The 26,447-nt window shown below is 34.5% G+C and overlaps 8 protein-coding genes and 7 pseudogenes across 15 annotated transcripts, besides 8 other annotated features; 10 read left to right on the forward strand and 5 right to left on the reverse strand.

Moving 5' to 3' along the window:
- Positions 1-3: 3 nt before the first annotated feature.
- On the forward strand, positions 4-246 carry TVAGG3_0660810 (serine threonine-protein phosphatase family; the record flags this gene model as incomplete). Its single annotated transcript, XM_001296511.1, has 1 exon — positions 4-246. One exon carries the CDS (start codon positions 4-6, stop codon positions 244-246), a length of 243 nt encoding a protein of 80 aa, XP_001296512.1.
- Positions 247-250: 4 nt separating this feature from the next.
- Positions 251-817, reverse strand: TVAGG3_0660820 (uncharacterized protein; the record flags this gene model as incomplete). The annotated part of the gene is made up of 1 exon (XM_001296512.1): positions 251-817. A coding segment is annotated over one exon (567 nt), but the record flags the coding sequence as incomplete, so codon positions are not given.
- Positions 818-856: 39 nt separating this feature from the next.
- Positions 857-884: a terminal%2Cinverted (terminal inverted repeat of Mariner transposon ID:tir_TVAGG3_060).
- Positions 857-2,159: a mobile genetic element.
- TVAGG3_0660840 lies at positions 952-2,079 on the forward strand (annotated as a pseudogene). Its single transcript has one exon. A coding segment is annotated over exon 1 (1,128 nt).
- Positions 2,132-2,159: a terminal%2Cinverted (terminal inverted repeat of Mariner transposon ID:tir_TVAGG3_060).
- Positions 2,160-2,890: 731 nt separating this feature from the next.
- Positions 2,891-21,054: a mobile genetic element.
- Positions 3,358-3,936, forward strand: TVAGG3_0660860 (annotated as a pseudogene). Its single transcript has one exon. A coding segment is annotated over exon 1 (579 nt).
- Positions 5,590-5,742, forward strand: TVAGG3_0660870 (uncharacterized protein; the record flags this gene model as incomplete). The annotated part of the gene is made up of 1 exon (XM_051242016.1): positions 5,590-5,742. One exon carries the CDS (start codon positions 5,590-5,592, stop codon positions 5,740-5,742), a length of 153 nt encoding a protein of 50 aa, XP_051088603.1.
- Positions 6,510-7,810: a mobile genetic element.
- Positions 6,606-7,730, forward strand: TVAGG3_0660890 (annotated as a pseudogene). The gene has a single exon. A coding segment is annotated over exon 1 (1,125 nt).
- TVAGG3_0660900 (uncharacterized protein) lies at positions 7,829-8,689 on the forward strand (the record flags this gene model as incomplete). The annotated part of the gene is made up of 1 exon (XM_051242017.1): positions 7,829-8,689. One exon carries the CDS (start codon positions 7,829-7,831, stop codon positions 8,687-8,689), a length of 861 nt encoding a protein of 286 aa, XP_051088604.1.
- Positions 8,802-9,176, reverse strand: TVAGG3_0660910 (annotated as a pseudogene). The gene has a single exon. A coding segment is annotated over exon 1 (375 nt).
- Positions 9,379-9,786, forward strand: TVAGG3_0660920 (uncharacterized protein; the record flags this gene model as incomplete). The annotated part of the gene is made up of 1 exon (XM_051242018.1): positions 9,379-9,786. One exon carries the CDS (start codon positions 9,379-9,381, stop codon positions 9,784-9,786), a length of 408 nt encoding a protein of 135 aa, XP_051088605.1.
- TVAGG3_0660930 (organellar and viral DNA polymerase type B) lies at positions 10,759-11,694 on the forward strand (the record flags this gene model as incomplete). The annotated part of the gene is made up of 1 exon (XM_051242019.1): positions 10,759-11,694. One exon carries the CDS (start codon positions 10,759-10,761, stop codon positions 11,692-11,694), a length of 936 nt encoding a protein of 311 aa, XP_051088606.1.
- TVAGG3_0660940 (protein of unknown function, DUF4106 family) lies at positions 13,556-14,005 on the reverse strand (the record flags this gene model as incomplete). Its single annotated transcript, XM_051242020.1, has 1 exon — positions 13,556-14,005. The coding sequence occupies one exon, from the start codon at positions 14,003-14,005 to the stop codon at positions 13,556-13,558; it is 450 nt and encodes a 149-aa protein (XP_051088607.1).
- Positions 14,579-14,918, forward strand: TVAGG3_0660950 (annotated as a pseudogene). The gene has a single exon. A coding segment is annotated over exon 1 (340 nt).
- TVAGG3_0660960 lies at positions 15,391-16,627 on the reverse strand (annotated as a pseudogene). Its single transcript has one exon. A coding segment is annotated over exon 1 (1,237 nt).
- On the reverse strand, positions 18,369-19,975 carry TVAGG3_0660970 (annotated as a pseudogene). Its single transcript has one exon. A coding segment is annotated over exon 1 (1,607 nt).
- A 2,909-nt stretch (positions 21,055-23,963) lies between the features above and the next one.
- Positions 23,964-24,037: a mobile genetic element.
- Positions 24,038-24,367: 330 nt separating this feature from the next.
- Positions 24,368-24,627: a mobile genetic element.
- A 344-nt stretch (positions 24,628-24,971) lies between these two features.
- Positions 24,972-25,101: a mobile genetic element.
- Positions 25,102-25,466: 365 nt separating this feature from the next.
- On the forward strand, positions 25,467-25,916 carry TVAGG3_0661010 (RNA polymerase II transcription regulator recruiting protein; the record flags this gene model as incomplete). Its single annotated transcript, XM_001309450.1, has 1 exon — positions 25,467-25,916. One exon carries the CDS (start codon positions 25,467-25,469, stop codon positions 25,914-25,916), a length of 450 nt encoding a protein of 149 aa, XP_001309451.1.
- Positions 25,917-26,447: the final 531 nt, after the last annotated feature.

Genomic DNA, 26,447 nt, shown 5'->3' on the forward strand with positions numbered 1-26,447 from the left:
AAAATGGGTTTCTTCAGTAGTATTGGAAACTTCTTCAGAAGAGTTGGAAGAGGTATATGGAATGGAATAAAATCTGTCGGAAAAGGAATTTGGAACGGAGTCAAAAATATTGGTAAAAGAGTAGGTCAGTTTGTTGGTATTATACCTAAAGACCCTGAACCAGAAGAGCAAGCTCCTGTAATACAACAGCCTGAACCTGCACCACAGTCTAGTTGGCAACCAAATCCAACACCTCAACCGTATTAAAAAATTATATTTTTATCGTTCGATAGTAGTTGTATATGAAACTAAGTTCTAAGTAAAACGCATGGTATAATGGAATTATTCTTTTTCTTCCATCTGTAGTAAACCATACTTGAAAGTCTGAAATACTTCCACTTGGTGGTTCGTATAACTTTGTAGGTTTTTCGTAAAAGTCATTTGCCAAGCATAAAAAAGAGTTTTGGGCGCCAGAAAATGAAGCATGAACAATAATAGCAGCTGGGTCGAAAACATTTTCATATGTTCCATTAGGGTTTTCGACTTCATAAAAGTCTGGGTGTACTGGATATGCTGCAGGCTGATTTAACATCCTCATAAATCTATACCATGCCAAGTTGTTATATTTTGTAGAAATATAAACGTTTTCTCCAAGGTCTTCTATTTTATTGATTTTAACAGTTGCATTTTTCCTGTCATAAATAATATCGAGATGGTATTCTCCTTCGTCAATGTTATACTGGTTTGCATATTCGATATAGATATCGTTTATTTTTTCTTGAAAAGCTTGAAGAGTTGTTTCTAAATTTATAAGCAAACTAACTTGTAAAAGTTTTCCCTGTTCAAATTTCTCATACATACGTTTTTCTTTGTTATATAGGGTGTCCAAAGGTGCGTTTAGCACAGCGCTCTATATGAGACTATTAAAGGAGATATATGCTGATTATAAATATATAATAAAAATATGAATATATGTAATATGATGAGTAAGTTGTATTTTGGCGCCATGCCGGGATATAAAATGAATTTTGAGACAAGAGGCGGTTTCGCGGGAAATTTTGGCGGGATTTTTTTCATTTTTTTAATGAATCATAAAGAAAACATCCTCGCTCTTGCAAAAAAATGCAAAGACTGTAAAAAAATCTACGAGACATTGGTAAAATGCTTCGGTATGGATGCTCCTAGCTATTCCACTGTAACGTATCATGTTAGGATGTATCACTTCATGAACAAAAAGGCGCCCATCATAAAAATTGACAAAAAATCGCCGGATCAAAGAAAAATCAAAGCAATTCTTCAAGCGCTAGATGAAGACCCAAGGGCATCACTCAGAAGGATAGAGGAGATGACAAAGATACCACGTACAACAGTCAGTTATTATCTGCACAATTATTTGAACTACAAAACTAGCGTATACACGTTGGGTTCCGCACAACCTTAATTCAGTTCAAAAAAATCTAGAGTCCAATCTTCGAAAGAGCTCCTCTCTATATTGGGTGCGTATCAATCCAAGAAGTTTCGCTTTTTAGTAACAGGGGACGAGTCTTGGTTTCAATATGCAACAGAAGCCAAAATCATGTGGATCCCGAAGGATGAAAATCCGCAAACATTCCCGAAGAAAAAATTGACACACCAATGATTATGTTGTCGGTTTTTTGGGGCGTGAATGACATCATCGCAATTGATATTCTTCAAAAACCTAATACGATGAATGCTCAGTATCTAATTGACAATGTTCTTACTCAAATTATCAATTCTGATGAGTCTGAGAAATCCAAACAACAAAACAAAAGTTTGCAATTCATTTTGATAATTCAAGAGTTCACAAAAGTCATAAGGTAATGAATTACTTGGTGGAAAACAATGTCAAAGTTGTTCCAAACCCAATTTATTCACCTGATATTGCACCCTCTGACTTTTATTTATTCGGCACCGCTAAAAAAGAGAGCTGAAGGACGCGAATTCGCGAGTCCAGATGATCTTGAAAATTTTGTAAGAGAGCAATTTGAGCAATTTTCTCATGATGATTTAAAGCGTGTCTTTGAAGCCTGGATCGATCGCTGCGAACGCGTGATTGAATCCAATGGTGATTATATTTAAATAAACTTTATATATATGTAACTTGTTTATTTCTATTCGCAGTATTCAGGTTTGTGCTAAACACACCTTTGGACACCCTATAGTATCGAACTTCAAAACCGACCGTAAATGGGAAACCATGTATGGCTTCTGAAATGAACTTCATTCTACGAAAGCCAATAGCTTTTGTGACGGATGGGTCTCTTAACCATCTTAATGGGTAGTCAAAACGATAGCCTTCATGCTTTACGGTATCTGTCTCAAACTTTTGACCGACATTAGTAAAAAGTTCATCTAATGGTTTAGTTGTAGCAACTCTAGAATTTTCTTTTTCTATTGGAAGCATATTTATCTAGAATAAAAATGTCGAAAGATATTGCTTCATAAGAGAAATACAACACAACCGACAAACTCATTATGCAAGCTCTAAATAAGAACACAACAAACTTTTCAAACTATTCTAAGATATCTGAGTCATTGAAAGAAGGAAACTTAAAACTGACATTAAACCCAATGACAGATGAGTTTCTGTTTCAAGACAATAAGAACCATACTGTCTGTATAAATCCAACAAAAGGAACTTTAAACGAGAAACCTATAAATGAACTTCTTTTGAAAGCAGATGTTGACAACAAAGCTGACAAAGAATATGTAGACGATGCAATAGCAAAAGAAGAAGAAAGAGCTAACAATGCTTATGCAACAAAAGAACATACTCATCCTGAACTAGCAGACAAAACATATGTTGACAATAAAATGTCAAGTGAAGTGACAAGAGCTGAAAACGAATATTCTAAAAAGACTCATATACATTATATTAACCAAATACCCAAGTCTTAAGGAAACATTAGAGACAAAAGCAGATAAGACTCATACACATTCTATATCTGATATTACAAACTTACAAGAAACCTTAAACAGGAAAAGTGACGTTGGACATACACATACCATTGCAAATATTACAAACTTACAAGAAACCTTAAACAGGAAAAGTGACGTTGGACATACACATACCATTGCAAATATTACAAACTTACAAGAAACCTTTAAACAGGAAAAGTGCCGTTGACATAACACATTCTATATCTAAATAACAGACTTAAACGTTAGCCTTGAAAATAAAGCAGATAAAACATATGTCAATGAAATATACCAAAGTTTGATAGGAACAAAAAAAATATTGAAACTATTGTTGGTGACTTTTCTGTCAATGAAGAAAATAAATATTTTAGATGGCAGTTTGTACAGTCCTTAAAAATGGTACACGGTGTAAACTCATTCCGAAAAATAACAATTTAAATGTATGTAAGCTATAAAAGAATGATGGTACACAAGTTAAAGTTCCATTAGACAACAACTGCTACTTAAACTTATATGGAGACGAACAAAAGAAATATTTAAGAGTTTTATGAAATGGCAGATATGACATTGCCTGACCCAGCTCCAGCACCATATTATTATGACTATGGAGATGACGACAGAACACCACATGTAGATGAACAAAAGCTAACATTATATTTAGATTATTATAGATATAAAAGATATAATGCAATAGAAAAAACGAGAATAGTATATTATTATACAGATGACAGAAATAAATATTATAGTCAAGATTTTACCTACCCTGAAAACATAAGATTATATTATAAAAAATATTCTGACACAAACCAGAAGAAACCTGAAATAGTTGCACTATATTTTAAGTTCAAAAGAGACAATCCTATAATATCTCATATGTTTGATTTAATGAACCCAGTAGGTTCTATTTATACATCTATGGAAGCAAGAGGTCCTCAAGTAATGTTTGGTGTTGGTGCATGGGAACAAATAGTCGACAGGTTTTGTATTGTGCAAACTCTTCAAAGGAAACAGGTGGAAGTAAAACGATTTCAGGTGAAAATTTACCTGCACACAGTCCACTACATAGATTTAAGTACATCTCAAGCAGGTTGGCATAAGCATAGATATTGGGATTGGTCAGGAATGACAAAAGGTCAAGGATATGATGTTAAAGACGACGTTAAGTTTGCTATAAATTGTTACTGGAGTGACACTCAGGGAGAAGGAAACCATACACATTTCGTTTCAGGATATACGCAAACAACGGGACAAAGTAAAGAATACATGCACCTTACATGACAGTTTACGCATGGTATAGAATTGCTTAGTCGTCATTTTCAACTTCTTTAGCATATTCGTCAGGAGTTGTCTTATATTTGTTAGGAACTGTCTTTGAAAGTATACCACCTTGAACTTTGACAAGTTTGAAACGAGGTCTGGCAATAGTAGTTTTATCTTCTGCTTGCAGTGTGTACATTTTGCCATTGCCTAAAAACTTCATAATATTCTCTTGATTTACTTTCTTCTATTTTTACGAACACGAATGTGAGTACCTGTCGGGTTCCCATTGTTGTCATAGTCAATAGTATTTTCATATGGGTCGCGTTTAGGTATTTCTATTTTTACTTTTTCACCTTCTTGAAGTTTGAAGCCCGGCATTCTTCTTGTTTGTCTCTTTGACTAAATTATTAAATATATAGTCTTTCTTAAGTCAGGGTTGTTTTCATTTCTTCGGGGAGTGGTTTCCCAAACCTTTTTGTTTACGGCTATTGTAAATATTTAAAACTTGTCTCATCTTTGCCATGGAGAAGTGTCTATATTCTTCATTGCTCACCACTTTGGTTGTTTAAGTCTTAACATTTTATATACAACCGTCAATGACACCAAGAGCAGAATGGTTTTGGTCGACAATGAAATATTGGTTTACATTTTTGAACGCAGATAGTTTTTTACATCATCTGATTTGAAAGAACTTTCACAGTCAGATGTCAGTTTTGTTGGATGGTATTTGTCAACGATATTGTCAAAGCAGTTTTCACATCTAAAATATTTTTGGACCATAATGGTATGGCTTCACAGTATCTTGTGTTTTGACCGACAAATATTAACCAGTATGGTGGTCCATCTTCTCTATACCTCGGAATGTTTTTCCAAGATATCCATAAACCAAGCATTTGGTGTTGAACTAAGATTTTTATCATGAGTGCTTTCTTTGTCGCTTTAGAAACATAGGGTCCTTGTTTGGATTCGTCATTTTTTACCCTATAAGAAATGGTTTATTTGGCGCATTAGCAGGAGTTGCATCCAGATTTTTGCCCGCAGTGGGAACAATAGCCAGAGGTGTATTTGGAGTTGGAAGGAAGATTTTGAGTACATTAGGTATACTTAAAGAGAAAGCACAACCTATTATACAAACTGTACAGAAAGGTTGGGATGTAGCACGAGATGCAACAAATCTTATTCCAAATCCTGAAACAAGAGGAAAAGTTCAAGGATGGATGGACAATGTAGGAAGACAAGCAGGAAACTATTATAACAAAGCAAATGACTACTATAACCAAGCAGGACACTATATGGACCAAGGTGAAAGATTCTTTAACAGAGGATATAACCATGCACAACAATGGGTAAACAATAACCAACCTCAACCGCCTCAAACGTGGGGAATGTAAAGTTTTTTACTGAGATGAAATGAACAATACAGCATTGAGACAAATGGGTTCAAGATGGATTTGTCGGCTTCCAGCAGTTACACCACGTGTTTGTCAAGTTCTTCCTATACCTCAGGAAGTTTTAGACCGACTTAAAAAACAACAACAACCAGTTGAAAACAAACCAAACTAAAATTTTTTACTGAGATGAAATGACCGAAGAAGTTGAAACGGTAGATTTGACACCACAAACAAAAAGTTCAGAACCATTGTCAAAACCTGTCAAAGAACTTACAGATGAAGAGAAAAATTCAATAATAGAAAGTGCCAGGTCTGGAAATACAAACCCTAACTACAAAGTCACTTTTTCATAAAAATGGAACGGCTAGTATCTCAAAAAAGAAACAGACTCTCACAAATAAAATATTGAAGTCTGAAGGAGCTTTCGAGACACACAGATGGAAAAGTTTACTTCACTGACCAACAGTTCATTATAGAACATCTCATTGACTTAGAGTCGAAATATTCTAAACTTTACAACAAACACAAAAAGTTGAAAGGAAAACAAAAACAAATGGCATATGATATTTATGAAGATGTTGACGACACAACTGTTCCTGCAAGTGAAGTAAAGTCAGAGAAACCGAAAAAGTGACGAAAAACCGATAGAAGAAGAAAAACCAAAAACTGAAGATAAACCAAAACCAAAGTTTAGTTTCCAAACTAAACCAAGTCAACCTTCATTAGCTGGTATGGGTTGGCGTCAAAGACTTATGGCAGCAGGCGGTTATGTAAAGTAAAGAAAAAAATATTTTTTTTATTTTTATAAAAATGCCCCCATATAGAATGGATAGAAAATCTGCTAGAATAAAAGCAGAGTCTGCTAGAATAAAAGCAGAGTTGGGAAACTTGTTTGTTAGATGAGAAATATGAAATGGCATACCATTTTAAAACAATATATAGGGTGTCCAAAGGTGCGTTTAGCACAGCGCTCTATATGAGACTATTAAAGGAGATATATGCTGATTATAAATATATAATAAAAAATATGAATATATGTATATGATGAGTATGTTGTATTTTGGCGCCATGCCGGGATATAAAATGAATTTTGAGACAAGAGGCGGTTTCGCGGGAAATTTTGGCGGGATTTTTTTCATTTTTTTAATGAATCATAAAGAAAACATCCTCGCTCTTGCAAAAAATGCAAGACTGTAAAAAAATCTACGAGACATTGGTAAAATGCTTCGGTATGGATGCTCCTAGCTATTCCACTGTAACGTATCATGTTAGGATGTATCACTTCATGAACAAAAAGGCGCCCATCATAAAAATTGACAAAAAATCGCCGGATCAAAGAAAAATCAAAGCAATTCTTCAAGCGCTAGATGAAGACCCAAGAGCATCACTCAGAAGGATAGAGGAGATGACAAAGATACCGTACAACAGTCAGTTATTATCTGCACAATTATTTGAACTACAAACTAGCGTATACACGTTGGGTTCCGCACAACCTTAATTCAGTTCAAAAAAAATCTAGAGTCCAATCTTCGAAAGAGCTCCTCTCTATATTGGGTGCGTATCAATCCAAGAAGTTTCGCTTTTTAGTAACAGGGGACGAGTCTTGGTTTCAATATGCAACAGAAGCCAAAATCATGTGGATCCCGAAGGATGAAAATCCGCAAACATTCCCGAAGAAAAAAATTGACACACCAATGATTATGTTGTCGGTTTTTTTGGGGCGTGAATGGCATCATCGCAATTGATATTCTTCAAAAACCTAATACGACGAATGCTCAGTATCTAATTGACAATGTTCTTACTCAAATTATCAATTCTGATGAGTTTGAGAAATCCAAACAACAAAAACAAAAGTTTGCAATTCATTTTGATAATTCAAGAGTTCACAAAAGTCATAAGGTAATGAATTACTTGGTGGAAAACAATGTCAAAGTTGTTCCAAACCCAATTTATTCACCTGATATTGCACCCTCTGACTTTTATTTATTCGGCACGCTAAAAAAGAGAGCTGAAGGACGCGAATTCGCGAGTCCAGATGATCTTGAAAATTTTGTAAGAGAGCAATTTGAGCAATTTTCTCATGATGATTTAAAGCGTGTCTTTGAAGCCTGGATCGATCGCTGCGAACGCGTGATTGAATCCAATGGTGATTATATTTAAATAAACTTTATATATATGTAACTTGTTTATTTCTATTCGCAGTATTCAGGTTTGTGCTAAACACACCTTTGGACACCCTATATTTTTACATATATTAAATGCTTCAGGCTGAAAAACAAAGAACAAAAGTAGCAGATACAAAACCGTTAGACTATATCTTTACAAATGCTGGTAGGACTATTTCAGATGAAGAAATTTCATCCCGAGTATACAGGTTTGACTATCCAATTCGTTGGCTTCAAAGTCCTTCAGATGCAAAGGCAATAGGATTTAGAAGAGTTTTGTTTTCAAATAGAACTAACGCATTTATGTTCGCAGTATATTTTCATGGGCAGTATAAAGGTTCTGATGGTCTAATAGACAAATTTGACGAAATGAGAATCTTTACAGTTCGTTCAGACGAAAGTCTTGAGAAAACTCTAAATGACTTTCAAACTCAAATGAACAAATATTATTGGGAATTTCAAGAAAAATACGACTCTTTACTAAATGGAACATACTATCTGAAACTAGAATATGACAAGATGAACTCCACCGTTTCATTTCAAAAGATTGAAATTAACCCTCCAAGAGATACAGAGTTTTTATTTTGGAAAGTAGACAAACGTTCTTGGGCACAATTTCTTCGGTTACTAAACCAGAACGAACCATTACCACCAGATGGTCCATTTCAATTTATACTTCCACCAGCAGATTTGACAGTTTATAGAAACGTGTTTGACCCTCAAAATGTTATGTGTCATGCAAGTTTCAGTTCAAGCAACAATAGTTTTCTATGTATTGGTAAGGACTTTTATGACTTTGCTTCTAAATTCTACGAACCACCTAGTAACAGTTTCTCTGACTTTCAAGTTTGGTTCACAACAAATGGTGTGCAACATATTATTCCATTGTACTATGACTTTTATCTCGAATTGTCTTTCATATATAACTACGGAAAAGTGCTGAAAAAGTATTGAATGTGAAGATATTAGAAAATAACCTTTTTTTAACATCGTAGAAAACTCATGAAAACAATTTATTTTTGACACTTTCACAAAAACATAAAAAAGTGAAGTTAAACGTTAAGGTTTACTGAACTGGTTGGATGTCGCCTTCACAGGTTATGTAGAACGGTTGTCCTGAGAAGCGAAGGAGAGACTGAATTGCCAATTTCATATGGGGTAGGGGGTTCTCCTTGTTTGGTATTTTTATCCAAGGACGTTTGTTTAGGAACTTAACAAGAGCTTCTTTCTTTGCTTGCTTTATGTCGTCGAAAGGAGTGTTTTCTGGTATTTGAATTGGAATTCCAGTCGAAGTCTCGAGATTCAAGACAGCCCTTCCAGAAATAGTAGTGAACTTGACCTTGGGCTTCATGACCTTGCGCAAGTAGTCTTTTACGCAGTCGTTTATTTAAATTAGGTAAACTGCCTCGTCAAATCCTTCTGGCATTCCGAGTCCTTCCATCCGACAGGAAAATATTTTCCCGACAACTGGAAAAAATTTCCTTCCGACAGGAAAAATTTTTCCTTCCGACAGGAAGAACTCTTCCAGTTGTCCGTCCGTAAACCATTCAAATTTTCGAAAATTGAGAACTTTTTGGTCGAACTTCAGAAAAAGTTTTTCCTTCCGACAGGAAAAGTTCTTCCTTCCGACAGGACACAAACGAATGTCCCACGTCCCACCAACCCAGTCCATTCCCAAACCAGATGAACCTAAAGAACCACAACAGTCTCCTCAGCAAGCTCAGTTCCAGCAAGTACCTCCACCAAATTACTACCAATTTCCACCTCAAGGTTACTACCCACCACAAGGCTTCCCGAACTACCCTCCTCTGCCTATGCCTTACTTCCCCAACCCTTGGATGTTCCAGCAAGCTCCACCCCAGCAATTCCAATCTCAGTCCAAATCGAAGAGAGACCAAGAGTTCGAAGAAGGTCTGAACCGTTTACGCAAAGAGTATGCTACAGCTCCAATTGAGAGAAAGTTGTTCCCGGACCAAAAATATAATTTAGGTGAAGAGGTGAGATCTCACCTGTTTTCTCACCTGTTTTCTCACCCTCTTGAATTTTCATGAATTTCCTTAGGATAGAAAAAATAAAGTTAGTTTTATTTTATTTATTTTGTATTTTTTTGTATGTAAAGACATGATTTCAGGGATTTTTTTGACGAAGTGTCAACCTTCACTTCGTCAAAAAATAACAGTTATCTAATGAAAAAGTGTCATTTTTTGTATTTTTTTGTATGTAAAGACATGATTTCAGGGATTTTTTTGACGAAGTGTCAACCTTCACTTCGTCAAAAAATAACAGTTATCTAATGAAAAAGTGTCATTTTTTTGTATTTGACGAGAATGTCGGGTAAATGTTTTGTCATGATTTCATCGTAAATGTTTTGTCAAGACTTCTTCGTATATGTTTTGTCATGACTTCATCGTACATGTTTTGTCAAGACTTCTTCATCGTAATGAGCGTAAATGTTTTGTGAAGAATATAGCAACAGTCTGAATTCCGACGGTTGCTTTTTATACAAAATTCATGCAGGAAATTCTTGAGTTTTGGTTGAAAGAATACGGTGGAGCCAAAAGTGGCTCGAACCTCAAAACAAGCATTTTATGAGCTTACTAAGGGTGTTATGAATGGAATTCAAATGATTTACATACATCCTGACCTCGTTCATTTTGTTGCTGAATTCAGCAAAAATAATGTTTAGGTGAAGAGGTGAGATCTCACCTGTTTTTTCACCTGCTTTTTCACCCTCTTGAATTTTCATGACTTCTTCGTAAATGTTTTGTCATGATTTCATCGTAAATGTTTTGTCAAAACTTCTTCGTAAATGTTTTGTCAAACATGAACGTAAATGTTTTGTCAAGACTTCATCGTAATGAGTGTAAAGGACCCAAAAATAATGTTTAGGTGAAGAGGTGAGATCTCACCTGTTTTTTCACCTCTTTTTTCACCTCTTGAATTTTCATGAATTTTCCCGAAATAAAAAATAAAGTTAGTTTTATTTTTTTTATTTTTTTTTTATTTTGTATAAAAAAATAAAAATGTCAACAATCGGCACAACAACAATTCAAACAACAGCACCAAACTCTTTAGTCATGAATCCAACATCTATGTTAGTAGAAATGAAAAGCTTCATTCCTTCTTCATATACTTTTGAAACAGAAATCCAGAAGATAAAGCAAGAACTTTTAACATGTAATTTAGACTGTAGTGCGAAAGATGAAACAAATGAACAGTATCTTTATGAAATGGAGGACCTCATCGACCATTTGCCTAAACTGCCTGAAATCCAACAACAAAAACTCACTATTCCTGAATTCGATGAAATAGAAGTGAAACCAACTGACTCAGTAGAAATAAAGAAGTTCATACGAAAGGTAAACTATGAATTCCTTGGTTTTCATTGCAACCATAAGGTTATGGACAAAGATTGCGACATGGTATATAAGAATGTTTCTGACATATATAAATCTGAAGAATTTAAGACCTACGACAACTTTGTTTCGTTAGTTGCTGAATGTGTATGGCAGATAAGAGATGAAGATAGAAGAGGTAAAGTATGGAACAAACAAATAAGACCCGCTATGTTTGAGATGAAGAGAGCAATTGACGCTTTAGTTGTTTTAGCTGGTTTTATTTCAATGTATAACGCAAAAATGAACCCGCAATGTTCTAAATGTAAAGCAGCAATGAGGAAATATAACTACTCCGTCAAAGAGATAGAAAGAATGAGAAACGACTATGCAGACTTAAAGAAAGAAGCAGAAAAACCAGCAGAAGATAAAATGGACATGTTAGAATTTCTGAACAAAAACTATCCAACAGCAGAAGATTTCCTTCTATCTGACGTCAAGAAGAAATATAAAGAAACCTTCGGCATTGTTAAAACATTCGATGTACTAAAAGAAGAAATAGAAGCTACAAAACTGTTTAGGATTTCAAATATACATCGTACAATTCATGTAAAACGCTTGTGAAAAAACAGGTGAGAAAACAGGTGAAAAAACAGGTGAGATCTCACCTCTTCACCTAAACATTATTTTTGCTGAAAAATGACCAAATTTCATGAATTTCCTTAAGAAGAAAAAATAAAGTTAGTTTTATTTTATTTATTTTTTTATTTTGTATGTAAGAACAGAAATGACAAACATTGAGTTTGAAACAGTTAAAAAGATAGACAATGACACCAAATTGGTTAGAATAGGTGATTTAAACGTAAGATACTCAAAGAAATACAACAAATATTCTTTGTCAGACATTATATCTCCATTTGGAAAGAAACCGAAGGACTGGGTTAGAAATGCTTCAACTCAGAAATTTTTGACAAGAAATCCTGAGCTTATGATATCAGTAGCATTTCATGGAACAAGAGCATATCTTATAGACAAAAGTCTATATACCAATAGTTTTGTTATGGTTAGACCTAGTTGTTGGATATAACTTCATAACATATGGTTCATTCGATACGGAACGTTGCAGTGAAGGCTTACTTTACATCGTTCAGAAACCGAAGGACTTCAATACAAAGAGATATAAGATAGGAAGAACATATAATATAACTCAAAGATATGACAGTACAGTCAATAGAGTCAAGGTTGTGTTTGTTAATGATATGAGAGCTGCTGAAACAGAACTGCTTGAAGTTTTTGAGAAAATGTATGGTGCTCCCACGAAAGGTAAAGAAACGTTTGAAGTAGATGAGATAGATAAAGCTATAAAATTATTTGACGAAGTTGCTGAAAAATACATGTAAAGCGTTTATTTTTGGTCTTTTGTGAAAGTCAGAAAATAAAGTTAGTGTCATTTTTTTGTATTTTTTTGTATGTAAGATATGATTTCAGGGATTTTTTTGACGAAGTGTCAACCTTCACTTCGTCAAAAAATAACAGTTATCTAATGAAAAAGTGTCATTTTTTGTATTTTTTTGTATGTAAGATATGATTTCAGGGATTTTTTTGACGAAGTGTCAACCTTCACTTCGTCAAAAAATAACAGTTATCTAATGAAAAAGTGTCATTTTTTTGTATTTTTTTGTATGTAAGATATGATTTCAGGGATTTTTTTGACGAAGTGTCAACCTTCACTTCGTCAAAAAATAACAGTTATCTAATGAAAAAGTGTAGTCATTTTTTTGTATTTTTTGTATGTAAGATATGATTTCAGGGATTTTTTTGACGAAGTGTCAACCTTCACTTCGTGTCATAATGTAAAAATAACGCTTACCATGTAAAACGGTTGTGAAAAAAAGAGGTGAAAAATTAGGTGAAAAAACAGGTGAGATCTCACCTCTTCACCTAAACATTATTTTTGCTGAAAAATGACCAAATTTCATGAATTTCCTCATATGCTTGCTTCCCTCGGAAAACCGAGAGAAGAGATTCCGTACGAAAATCATGAAGAACAGCGAGTAAGTAAAAAAACGTAGTCGCCAAAACTCTATGAAAACAGTGAAGAACAGCGAGTACGTAAAAAAACGTAGTCGCCAAAACTCTATGAAAACAGTGAAGAACAGCGAGACCGTTTTTTTTCTGGGTCGCCTAAAACTCTATGAAAATCATGAAAAATAACAGAGTATTTTGACAACTTCAAACAAGTAGGGTAGATGACACTTTTTCTATTAAACCGTTTTGACATTTCTCATGAGTGAGTATAGTTCTGCCGAACCATTGGAAGAGAAGAAGTACCCTTGCTGGCAAAAGACAAAAATAGTTGCCTTGGTTGTCATTGCAATTGTACTCGTAATTGAATTCATTGTACTTCTCTTCACGTACCTAAAACTCAAGGACGGCATATGCTTTAAGAAGCTACCATCTTACTAAGACTAAACACTTAGATTTTTCAAGCTTGACTTTTTACAATTTGAACTTTGTTTGCGTAGATATGAATTCTGAAAGAAGTATGAGGGTCTTGTATGACTTTGTACTTCTCCCATAGTTCATGTCTGTCAAACTTACCTGCCATGGACTCTTTCATAAGTTCCATGAAATCGTCTTCGGACAATCCGGGGAAAAGTATAATGTCAGTAAGTATTCTTTTAACATCCTTACTTAAACTCTTTGCTGTCTGTACACAAATGACAACTGAGATGTTAAAGTGTCTGAGCTTCTTAAGAATTCGACACATGTCTTGTTCTCTGTTCTTTAACAAAGGATGAGAAGCAAAGTCATCTAAGATAAGAAGACATCTATGAGGGTAAGTCTTCCAATCGTAAGATTGCAATTTCTTCGAAATGTATTCTATCTCTTTCTGTTTGTTTCTGAAGTGTTTCTTCTCTAATATTCTCTGCATTTCCTCATTAGGGTCTTTAAACTTAGAATTTATATACTCATTTATAGCATTATACTTCAAAACTCTTCTTTGGTACTTCTTTATCCAATCTAACAACTCAGAGTCTTTTATACATACTAACTTAGACTTCTTTATAATATCTTTGAACGAATTGACGGTTTGGTCAAATTGACCAGAAGTACTACAAATGACACTAACTCATAGAATGGGTTCTTCTCATCTAGTTCTTGTTGTTGTGCAGCCATTTTAAGATAAGTGAAAGTCTTACCCGACCCAGGTGGTGCAATTAGACCTGTTATACCATTCTGAGCAAATAAGAACTTGTCATGTATAGGCTTTATCTGAGCATTTTCTAACTTCCTCTTGTTCTTGTTTAAAACATTCTCAAATTTTTTGTCAATGTCAGCAAACTTTTTTTCTAACATATTTTTAGAAAAATTAAAAATTTTTATCTTTTAGAAAATGTCTAGCGATTTTGCTATCTATATTCGAGACAAGCTTTTCGACAGCAAAACATCTGTCGACCATAAAATCTTACATAGTGTAAACAAGAAAGGGGAATTTGTTCTAAAGTTCTGTTTCTGGGAATATGACAAGAACCATAAAACATTAAGCAGAGCAGTCTTAAAATTTGTCAATGACAGACTTGTTGACAGAGATGACACCGATTGGAAAGATGAAGTCCAACAAAAGTTCTTAGAATGCAAAGAAGACACATGCGCTGTTCTTGAAGATGAAATAGAAAACAGAATAGATGAGCTATTAAAGGACAAAGAACTTTTACATAAATATGGTTCGGAGAAATTTGACATAACTCCACCAGAAAAGAAGAAGAAGAAAGAAAGAAAAGAAAGTAGAAGAAGAGAAGAAAGAACCTGAACCAGAGCCAGAGAAAAAGAAATTTGACATGTAAAAATAAAATTTTATTTTTAGAACATTTCTGGGTCAATGTCAATGTTCTCTTCCTCTTTAGGAGCAAACACTGGCTTAGACTCTAAAATCTTTTTACCCAATTTACCTTGAACTTCAACTATCTTAGACTCATAATATTCATAGTCGTCTGCTTTCTTTGGTTCATAAGGTATAACAAGTTTGTATGCTTTGCCTTCTTTAAGGTTTGAAAATTCTGTCAAAACTTTCTTTGACTGCTAACAAACCTTCTATGTCTAAGTCTTCAAATTTCGCACCATTTTTAGTCACAATAGCAAACTTAACTGGTTCGATGTTCCAAACTTTGCTGAATGAAGACTTTTCAAAATGGTAGAAGTAAACATTCAAATATGTGAATGGGTCTAGTTCTTCTTTAAGTCCTGACATGTACTTGTTTACTGAGATGAAATTTTGCCATCTTTTCTATCGGATAAAAAAAATATTTTTTTTAAAATTTACTCATAAAAATTTTTCTTTGTATATACACCATTCTGTACGTCTAAAAGACTTTTGACATTTGCCAAGAATGTTCGTTTAGACGCTGTCATATAACCATATTCTTGACAATATTGTTTATACGAATCGTACAATGACCTTTCATCTAAACACTCAAAGTCAGTTTCATCTATGAACAGTTCATATACACTCTTGTTTGCTTCTAACAATGTTTGTCTCTCTTCGGTATGTGGAATTTGTCTTGGATTGAACTTTGAAATATCTAATGTCATAAAATATGAGAACAAGTGGTTGTAAAAGTCAGATGTCAAAGTTTCTGCTAAGTCGTCAAAATATTCTGTATCTTGCATATGAGCTTCTGACGTTCTGACAACTACATATCTTCTGTCAGAACTTTCTAACTTCATCGGAACAGAATTGTTTGAAACCATAATGAAGTTTGCAACATTTTCACAAACTCTTTGGTCTTTATATTTTCTTTCAACAACTCCAACTTTGTCTGTTATAAGACTCTTCAAAGCATCTGAGTTCAAAACTTTTGTTGTATCTATACTTTGAAGTTCGTTACATACTATAAGTTTCATATTCTCTATTGAGGAGTTAAACTTGCCACAGATGTTTTCTAAGTTTGTCATATTCGGGTTCGAATAGCCTTCTAACAGTTTGCATAAGATATCTGTAAAGAATGTGTTCTTACCTGTTCCTTGTTTTCCAATTATAATGAGAGCAGTTTCATTTTTAGCACTTGGATGTTGTAAGATGTTTGCAAACCAACATAAGATATACTCATAGACTCTTTCGTTTCCATTGCATATAATTTCTTTGACATGGTCTAGCCAAGCTTCTATAATATTTTCTTTCCATTCTACTTGTTCATATTTATATCCAGTGAAGATAGAATAGAAGTTTGGAGAAGGTGTATAAAACTTTATACCACGAACTGAAAAATCTTCTAACTTTGACAATAAGATATCCCAAGCATCTAACATCTTCATGCCAACTTGTACAACTTTTATTTTCTTAAGTTTCTGTCTACATTCTTGTTCTGAAACTATTGTCGCTTTAGGTTTGTTAAAGACTACATCCCATTCTTTCATAACATAACATTCTGGGGCAGAGTCGACATAAATGACTAAACGTTTCAAATTCTCGACTGCTTTGTTATAGTCTCGAAATGGACACATATTTCTGAATGCTTGGAAGTCATAAAAAATCTGAAACATCTATTCTGTACATTTTTATAAAAATAAAAAAAAATATTTTTTTTATTCTTGACTTTGTTGTTGCATTTGTTGCATTTGTTGTTCTGAGCTATTTGTTGTTGAAGTTGTTCTTGTAATACAAACTTTCACCAGTTGCATCTTTCCAATTCGAAACTTTCTGCCGTCATTGACAAATACATAGGACATAAAAGTTTTACAGGAACAAAGTTTGCGTCAACTAATGTCAACGTTATACTTGCAAAGTGTTTGAGTTCACTAAGGTTGAAAATTCTGCATTCGAATGAACAATAGGCAAACCCAGCAGAGAAAGTATTGTTTATACGCATAAGCATCTTTTGGTCATAATAGTTTCTGTCGACATTCGAATAACACTTTGAACCTAAGTTTGAAACAATATATAAGATTGGTGTGCTTAATGTCAATGGAATAGACATTCCTTGTATGACACCTTTTCCTGTTATAGGAAACTGTTGGTAGTAAAAACCAGAAATAAGTTTTGTATTATAGCTCATATCGTTTATAGTAAACTCAGTCGGACATCCAAACATAATGAAACCTGCTCTAGTTGCAGCACATGTTACACCCGTACTTAAAGTATTAAATAAGTCAACAAAACCTGTTGGTGGTATATCTGAGTAAGTATCTTCAAAGGAGTATTTTTTACCATTCACAACAATAAAGTCTTCTGGTGTCAAAAGAGCAAAACAGGCTTTAGTCGTCATTTGTTTAAAGTTAGTTTACAATATCGTCCTTGAGGACTTTGTAAGTTTGTTGTTATAGAATTATTGACTCAGGGTTTTTAGTCGTAATAGTATAAACCATTATATCTTCTGCCATTTACTTAGCAAATAAACTTTAATGAAATGTTGTGGTCGTCAAATATTTTTATGACGTCTGGGAAACTATACTTTAAGTTCAACGTTTCACCTCCTTTCATAACGTATATCTTGTCAATGACATTATATGAAACACCACAAGCAACTAAATGTCGGGTTCTATTTCTTGATGTTTTATATCGTGCCTCTGTCAAAAGTTTCAATAGTTCTTTCAAGACTTCATGAGGTCAATGACATATGAGTCACTTTTACAGGGTTGTGTTCGACCAAGTTTAACAATTATACCTAAAGCTTGACAAAATCTTCTCCTGAGTTGAAGTTTGTCTTTCAGTTGTTGGTAGTCGTTTCGAATATCTGCAACAGAACTTAAGTCTCTGCTAACTTCAGGATATGTTGGTTGTTCTTTTACAGGAACAATTGTTATACCATCTTCGTCTTCGTATGGTTTCCCCACTTCAACATCTCTGTCTTTGACATTGACAACAACACTTTGACTGTTTGTTTGAGTTGGTGAATTTAACTTCACATCTGCCACCGCCATTAAACCTTTTGAAACACTCACGCTTCTATTTTTCGGAAATGACATTTTACTTAGAATAAAAAGATGGACGTATTCGAGTATCTCTTCGAATTGAAGCAGAACAAAGTTTACACACACAAACAATACAAATACATTGACAGAATAGTTCTTTATACAAACAATGGTAAATGTTATAGAATAGCAGTCTTTGCTGAACCTAAATATTTTCATAAAGCAAAGAAAGTTGGTATAACTGAAATGGTGAAAGTTCTTGACGTTGACAAAAATATAACAACAAAACTTACAGATATTTCTAAAGGTAAGTTTATCTTACAATATTATGTCAAAAACTGGCGTACTGTCAATATTTGACGGAGAGAAGTCAGTTCAAGAACAACTTACTGACCTGCTGCCAAAATCTGCTCGATGGAAGCTGTCGTTATGCCAATCTGAGGAGCCCAGCAGGTTTCATCGAACGAATCTTCAAAAGAGCATCTTCCGTGAAAAGTGCTATTGGGTTTTGTAAACTTCTTTGCTCTCAGTTCATCTGGACCGTCTCTGTCACCAGTATATTGTATTTGTACAGTACCAACAGTTGAAATACCACCCATAAAGTCTTCTGAGTCAGCAAATGGAATGCCAAGCCAAAAGTTTGAACGGTCTCCATTTGTATATTGAGTTTTTTGACCTCCTGTATGAGTCCATACTTTCACATATGGCATAATAGAACTTTGCATTTCAGGGTTAATGGTTGTTGTGAAGTTGTTGTTAAAGTTCATAGCATCTAATGTCAAGTTGTATGACCTCATATCCTCAACTGTAGAATATTCTTCTCTTGGATAATATTTGCCATCTATGTTTATATGATATTTAATACCGGGGTTGTAGAAACAAGAATAGTCATTTATAGTTCGTCTGAACAGTACAACATAGTATCTGCATGTTTCATTGCAGTTGTTAAAGCAATATCTGTTCTTGCACCTGGGTCAGCACTTTGGTTTCCAACTTCACCTGCAAAGTCTTTGACAGATATTTGGTGTATAGGGAACATAAGTGGAACTGCAATATATTTGGCAGCTAAAGCATTTGAAATATCTGGGTCCAACATATAGACTGCAAGTCTGCTTTCTATTCTCTTGCATTCAAATTTTTCGCATGTGAACTTAACTGGGTCCCAAGCAGTTCCAGCAGCATTGAAATAATAGTTTACTTCATTGTTGAAGTTTGAGAAACCAAAGTCTAAGTCAACTTTGTCTTTGCAAAATTCGGCGAATGACGTTTGATTTGTTCCCTTTACGTCTGTAATGCTGAATGGGTCTTGTGTTGGTGCAATGACTAAGTTATTTTTGCTTGGAGTAAGTTCGATAGAAATTTTTCCTGCCCAGTTTGGGAAGTATCTTAAAAACCTGAAGGTGAGGAAAGATGACAAAGGAACTCTAAGTTTCAGTTTTAATTTGGTTACTGCTGCTGCAGTTTGTCCAGAAAGGTCAACATAAACTCCTGGAACGGTAGGGTCAAGTCTTCTTATTTTCTCAATGGTGGCATACTGGTCTGTTTGTTCTCTAGCTTGTGGTTGTACTGAGTTTCTCAAAGCGAACCATTCATAGTTTGCCCATGTTACTGTTTGAACTAAGTCAGAGTTAGAATATATCTTATATCCCATGAAAACTTCTGGAGCATATTGGTATCCGATATAGAAAATACCATTGCAACCTTTCTTACCTCTCAAGTCAACAGAAGGTTTTATTTCAATGTCTTGTTCCACGTATAAGAATGAGTTGTCAATAGAAATTATATGAAACCTGTCGCAAGCAATATCTACTGTTGTTGAAGAACCTTCTCCAAACTCACCTACGTTTCCATAAGAAACAGCAGTTGTATATTCGTAAGTTCCAGGAACTATTTCTGACCTTCTAATGGCATTGTCGCATTCGTTATACCATTCGGAAACATTTCCGTTCATGGCATCCAAAACTGTTGGCGTTATATTCTGAGCGGCGTACATTTCATATGGGTAAAAATATAGAATAGTTGGATTTATGTGTCATAATAGAACCCACTCGTACCAAGCTTTACTTTCTTCCTGACTGAGTTTTTAACTCTTCTTTTTCCTTCATTGCCACTACTTTCACTAGATGAAGTTACTTCTTCACTACTTTCACTTTGTTCTACTCTTCTCTTCTTCTTTGGTGTCGCTTTTGGTAACTTGCCCTCTGCTTCAAGTTGTTGCATCTTTGCCTCATGTTCACCCAGTATGTTGTAAATTTCCCATGTCCTTTTTGCCTTTGGGCTCTGGTCGCCCATCTCAGGTAACCTATATCCTAGAAAGATTTTGTCATAGTTTGTATTTGAGTCTTCGCGTATTGTTTGCATGACTCTTTCCTGAGTTTCCGGTTCAAGCTCTTCAAATATAGCTTGTCCATATGGAATAAGCTCGTTTCCAAATATATGTTTTTGTAGCCATTCTGGTTTTCTTTCCATGTTACCAATAATATCTTTTGTGAATGGGAAAGCTTTTACCCAATGTTTCAGTCTTGCGTCATTTATTTCTGTAGTTGGTTTTATTTTGTCAAGGAACATGTTTTTCAATACTAACATTTCATTTGGTACTGTCCATTTGAGTTTTCTTAAATATTCATCCCTTCTCAGTTCATTGTCTGCAAAGTAAGTTTTTATGACATTTTGTAAACTTTCGTTTGCAAGGTCATGTACAATAGGTTCTCTTCCTTCTATCTCCCTAACTTTCTTTCTAAACTCTTCACCAAATATACCATCTCTATGGTTCTGTGTAGTTCTTTGAGATAAATGTTCTAGAACGTCAGGTGTTATATTTCCATCAGCCATGTTCATTTCATACTGGTCCAAAATATCTGCATGTTTCATATCTTTCAATGGCATTAAAGCCGCGCTGAAAATACCAGCTATATCTGGTTCACCATTCACTTCCATTGCGTCTACAACTTCTTGGAATTGTGGTTGTAAGTTTATGAACCACCTATCCGGATTAGCTTTATGACCCCATCTCATTGTAGTTCCATAGTCTGCAGAAACAAAAGTAGGTTTGTTTCCATATTGGTTAGGTTCTGAATGAACTTTAAACAATGTTTCATTTCTATATGTTTTGGTGAAATTTAACCTTTTATTTTCACCGAGTTCAGCCAAAGATTGAACGTTATATGGTCGTAAGTAAAAAGGATTGTTGTATTTGCGTACACTTCTTTCAGTTCTTCCATTCTATGCTGAATATTTTCATCTGATGTTGGAGTCTTTTGTATGTCGGCGAACATTTTTCGATATTCTTCTACTATGTCAGCTGAATTTTTCTTAGACTCTTGGAAAGATTCCATATTCTCCGCATACTCTTGTTGAGGGTCAAGATTTTTCGGCTGTTCCAAATCTTCATCTAGTTCTGTGAAGTTAGTTTCCAAAGGAGGGATTTGTTTTCGTTTCCTTCAGGCTCTTCTAGCTGTTGTTGCTGAACTATTTCTTCCATGTCTGGTTGTATCTGAACTTCTTCCTGTGGAGTTTCTTGTACCTCATCTGCTGGCATTTCATATATTCCGAGACCGTTTTTAACAAGTTCCCTATTTAAGCCATCCGCATTCATAACCCTTTCTTCTTTCGTTCCGTCTCTATTTTTTACGCGTTTCATGAAGATAGTTGAATTATCATTTATCTCTGACCAAATATCTCGGAGTAAATTCATCCATGTCATTTGGATGATATGCTATTAAATCATATCCCTTAGCGAGCTTGTATTTTCCAGGTTTGAAATTATATCCCATTTGGTGCTGAACCATAAAGCTAAATAGGTTCGGGTCAGTATTTCCTTCCTTGAACTTTCTAATAGCTTCTTTATATCTGTCACTAAAGTCAAGAGTATCTGGGTAACCATAATTTTCCTTAAGCATTTTTAAGAATTCTTGGTTTCCTTGTTCTCTACTTCTTTTATGTCCTTGCTCTGTTTGTGGTTGTGGTGCTGGATTTTGAACTGTTGGTTGTGGTGCTGGATTTTGAACTGTTGGTTGTGGTGCAGTGTTTTGAACTGTTGGTTGTGGTGCAGTGTTTTGAACTGTTGGTTGTTGTGTTGGTTGTTGTGTTGGTTTTGGTGCATGCCTGTGTCTGTGTCCATGTGACGATGTAAATGTTTTAGGTAGTCCTGGTGCAGGTGCTTCTCTTGGAGGGTTTGGTGGTATATAAGTTCCACCAGCTGGCACATATGTTCCATCTGCAGCATAATGTCCTACCTGACTTTTCGTTTTTAAGAAAGCATTTACTAGGTCTGTTTTAGTCTGTTGTAACTCTTTTTCTTGACTTTCCACAACAGTTGCTCTAACGGCGTCATAGGCACTTTGAACTGCCTGTCTCGTTGCTGCATCTGTTATTTTCGTCATATTTTGTGCTACTTCTCTTAACTCTTTGTCGAAACCTTCAGACTTCAGTTTCTTTCCAGATGAGAAGTCGTTCACTAGTTTCACCTTACTATGAAGAGCTTCGAAGGCGTTCTTAAAGTCAGCATTCATTAAAGCTTCATTTGAACTGTCTTCATCCGCTTGTATTTTTGTCCTTATTGACCCTATAAGTTGGGCTGCTTTGGCGTTGGCTTGGGCATCTAACCAGTCATTATTAGCTTTTATATATTCTGCGCTTTTCATTGCCTTTTGCATGGCTGCGTCGTTATTTTTACTTTCTTGTGCTAAGTTTTCATACTGTACGGTTTGGTTTTGCAACTGTAAAAGTTTTTCTGCCTTTATATTTGCTTCAACTTCTTTTTTATACTCATCGCTATCCATATATGTCTTCAGGGCTTTTTGTTTTATCTCTTCATCTTTCAGTACTTTATATTGAGTAGTATGGTTTTTCAAATTTATAACATCTTGTTCCATTTTTGCTACTTCTGCTGCTTTTTCTGACACTTTTTTCGCATATTCCTCTGTACTTAGTTCTTTCAGTTGTTCTTCTTTCTTCTTTTTCTCTACGTTTAACTCATTGAGTTTCTTTGTGTGTCTGTCATATTCTAGTTTCTTTTCGTTTTCACTTATTTGTTTCTGTATGTCTATGTTTGACTTTTTGACATCTGTTATTTGATTTTTGAGTGAACTCAAATTCATTTGACTTTGAGGGTTATAAGCTGTTCCGTCTGCAGCTCCACCATAGCCTGCCATTTTCGCTAAAAGTGCCGCTCTTAAACCTCCACTCTGTGCACCAATAACTCGGTTTAAAAGCATAGGGTTGCTTGACATTTGTTGCAACATAGTGGGGTCATTCATCATTTGTTGTTGCAACTGTTGTTGTGGTGTCAGTTTTACTATTGGATGTTTCAATGCTCCCTTCCTCTTACGTATATTCTTACGTAGCTTACGTGGCATTTTAAGTGAAGTAAAAAACAGTTTTTGACAGATGTTTATATGACACTTTTTGTTCAGCACAAAAAACTACTCGGTCAAAGTGTTGTCAGTTTTGTAAAATAACCGTCCTATCTCATTATATAAGGGGGAAAGGCTTCTCAAAGTATACTTCCTTGGAACGCCCGTAACTTTTCCTGTAGCGACGATAGACCCTTACTTGTCCGGACAAAGTTATACTAAACATCTTCGGGGCTAGAGGGCACGAAGTGCCTGGAAGCCCCACTACCTTTTTTTTTTAAAATAGCATTAGTATATAATAAATAGATATATTATTCATATTTTTGATTTTGAATTACGAAAAAAGTGAGTTCAGAACTTCCAATTATTATTTGATTAATTATGTTAAAAATACTATAAGGAATTAAAATACATAATGTTGAAATTTGAATTACGGAAAAAGTGGGGGTGAAAGTGAAGTGAAAAAGTAAGATATTTTTTGTTGAAATAATCATAGTTGTACAATTTTGAAACTATATGTAAAGCTATAAATTGAATAAATTCAAAAACAAAAATTGTTTATTCTTATTAATAAATTTATATTAATCAATATTTGAACAACCCGTAATTAAAATTGAATTCCTCTTAAAATTTAATCCATACGTTAATTTTTAATTTGCTCGGCGAATGCCGAGCTTCCCTACTTCTCTTGTCATTCCTTCAAAAACTCTAATCTCATCGCACTTACAAACATCATGATTTGATGTATTGTCGAGAAATCTTAGACTTGTTTGTCATTTGATGATAGCATTTGAAAGTCATCTCGAAAATCGATTAACAAGACAATTTCCCAAACATCTACATACAAGTAGATGATGGTAAACCCATTAGAGTTGTTTTGCTATGATTCCTCCAATCTTATGATGAGAAAAAGCATATCAAAACAGCTCTAATCGAACATTCTACACAGCTTAGCATCCAGCTAGTTCCAAGTAATGCGATTACAAAATCAACGGCCAAAGCCTTTCAGAGTCCTTTAATCATTTCTTCTCATCTCAATGTGAAGTGGCCCCAAACGAACTACAAGCTGACGTTACAACGCATTACAACCCGGTTAATACGAGCATATACATTAGAGCTGCTTTGTTATGATCTCCCTCATCAATTGATGAGAGATCTCATTATGAAGCAGCTCCAATCGAACTAAAAACCTACATACAAATGAGTGAAAACAAACTCATTAGAGTTGTGTTGCTTTGATTTCTCTCATCAGAAGATGAGAGATACCAGAACAAAACAACTCTAATCAAACTTTCTACACAACTCAGCACAGTATCAATGCAAAGTAATGCGTCTGTATCGTTAACAAGCAAAGTTGTTTCGGGTCCTTCCATTTTGGAAGAATTCGGAACAACTTTGCGAATTGATAGTGTAAACCCATATACATGAAAGCGTGCATGCATAAAGACAGGTATTGTCAGCAATGACTACCTGCCCAGCTATGAGTGATCAGAGAATTACCATCTCAGGCTTTTTGAGAACGTTTCAGCCAGGACCCTCGTATGTTGACTGTGAGAAAGGCATCCTTTATCTGAAATAGATGCTTTTCCAACAATCAAATTCGAAGATCTTCGACGTTGTTGTAAAAAGAGAAGGAGAAGGAAAGAAGAGGAAGAAGGAAAGGAAAAGAAGAAGAAGAAAAAAGAAAAAAAAAGAAGGACATATTAAATATAATGCGCACTTAATAGTGCCGAGGCGGTGGAGCCGCCGAGGCGCGATTTTTTTGACCCTATATTACCGCACGGCAATGTTTTTCTCGATTTTGTACAGCCCTATATTTCATATGTCATTATATTCGGTTTTGATTTATTTTATATCCATACAAAAACGTTCCATCGGAAATTTTGTTTTTAGAAATAATATCAGTTGCATCAAAGCAATTAACAATTTAAAGAAAATTGCAAAATAACAATTGAACGCGAGTCATTGTATAGCGACGTTAGAATTTAATTTTTAAATGGATTGAGACCAATTCAATTAAGTAGTGTTTCATTTTCAAAATCAAGTCTATTTGACATAGTGGAAATGTATATATATAATGATACTAAATTTCCATCTGTCAAATTTTGGTGATAAATTTCACTTCATAAAATGAACGTCAAGAGCCACAATACTAAATCAAAATTTACAGTTGAAGAAGATCTGAAGCTTTCCAAACTTGTCTCAAAATATGGGAGCCTAGATTGGGAAACAATTGCTTCTAATATGACAAATCGATCAGCAAGACAATGCCGCGATAGATGGACTTACTACTTGAATCCAAAAATTAAGAACCAACCATGGACTGAGACAGAAGACAAGATTCTGCTCATTAAATACTTCTTAATAGGACCCAAATGGAGTGTTCTTTGTCAATATTTTGAAAATAGAACAGACATCGATATTAAAAATAGATATTTATCCATTCAAAGGAGATCCAAAAAATTTTTGTCAAAAATTGTCGATTATCCAAAAGGGCAGAAAAATACATCAGACGAAGATACTCTATTCGAACAGATATTTAGTGACTCAGTTGATATAGAAGAGCTTCTCAAGTTTTGAAGAATTATTGAGTCGTAAATCCAAAAAGATATTTACAATCCCATTATAATTTGCCAAAATCTCGTATATTAAATAACATTAACATACCCATCAAATTTATGTTAAATATATTATATTTTTTTTAATTCATATTTTTTTCAATGTAGAAACTGTTTTTTTAAATTAAAAACAACTAGATTTTGTTACAGATCTTAAACATGCCGATAATTTTGATTTCTTTTCTTATTATTTGGTCTCGTATTTTATACTTATGCAATGATTTCCATAGTTAATTATTATATGTCTGTTTATCCATACAACAAATATTATCTCTTTTTTTAAAAGGCATAATTTTATTTTACGGTTGAAATTCCATAAAAAAGTTGATTAATTCAAAACAAAATATATAATAAACATTTAATATTCAGGGTGGCGCAAAAAGAAATCAATTGAAGTCTGTACTTTGGCAGGGACGACTATTTCTTGATGTTGCTCTAAGGGCATCATCGTGTATCGTGCTGAACCGTTGGGAAAAATTGAATACCCGAGGTT

The sequence above is a fragment of the Trichomonas vaginalis genome, chromosome III, assembly GCF_026262505.1.
Source record: "Trichomonas vaginalis G3 chromosome III, whole genome shotgun sequence".
NCBI lineage: Eukaryota > Parabasalia > Trichomonadida > Trichomonadidae > Trichomonas > Trichomonas vaginalis.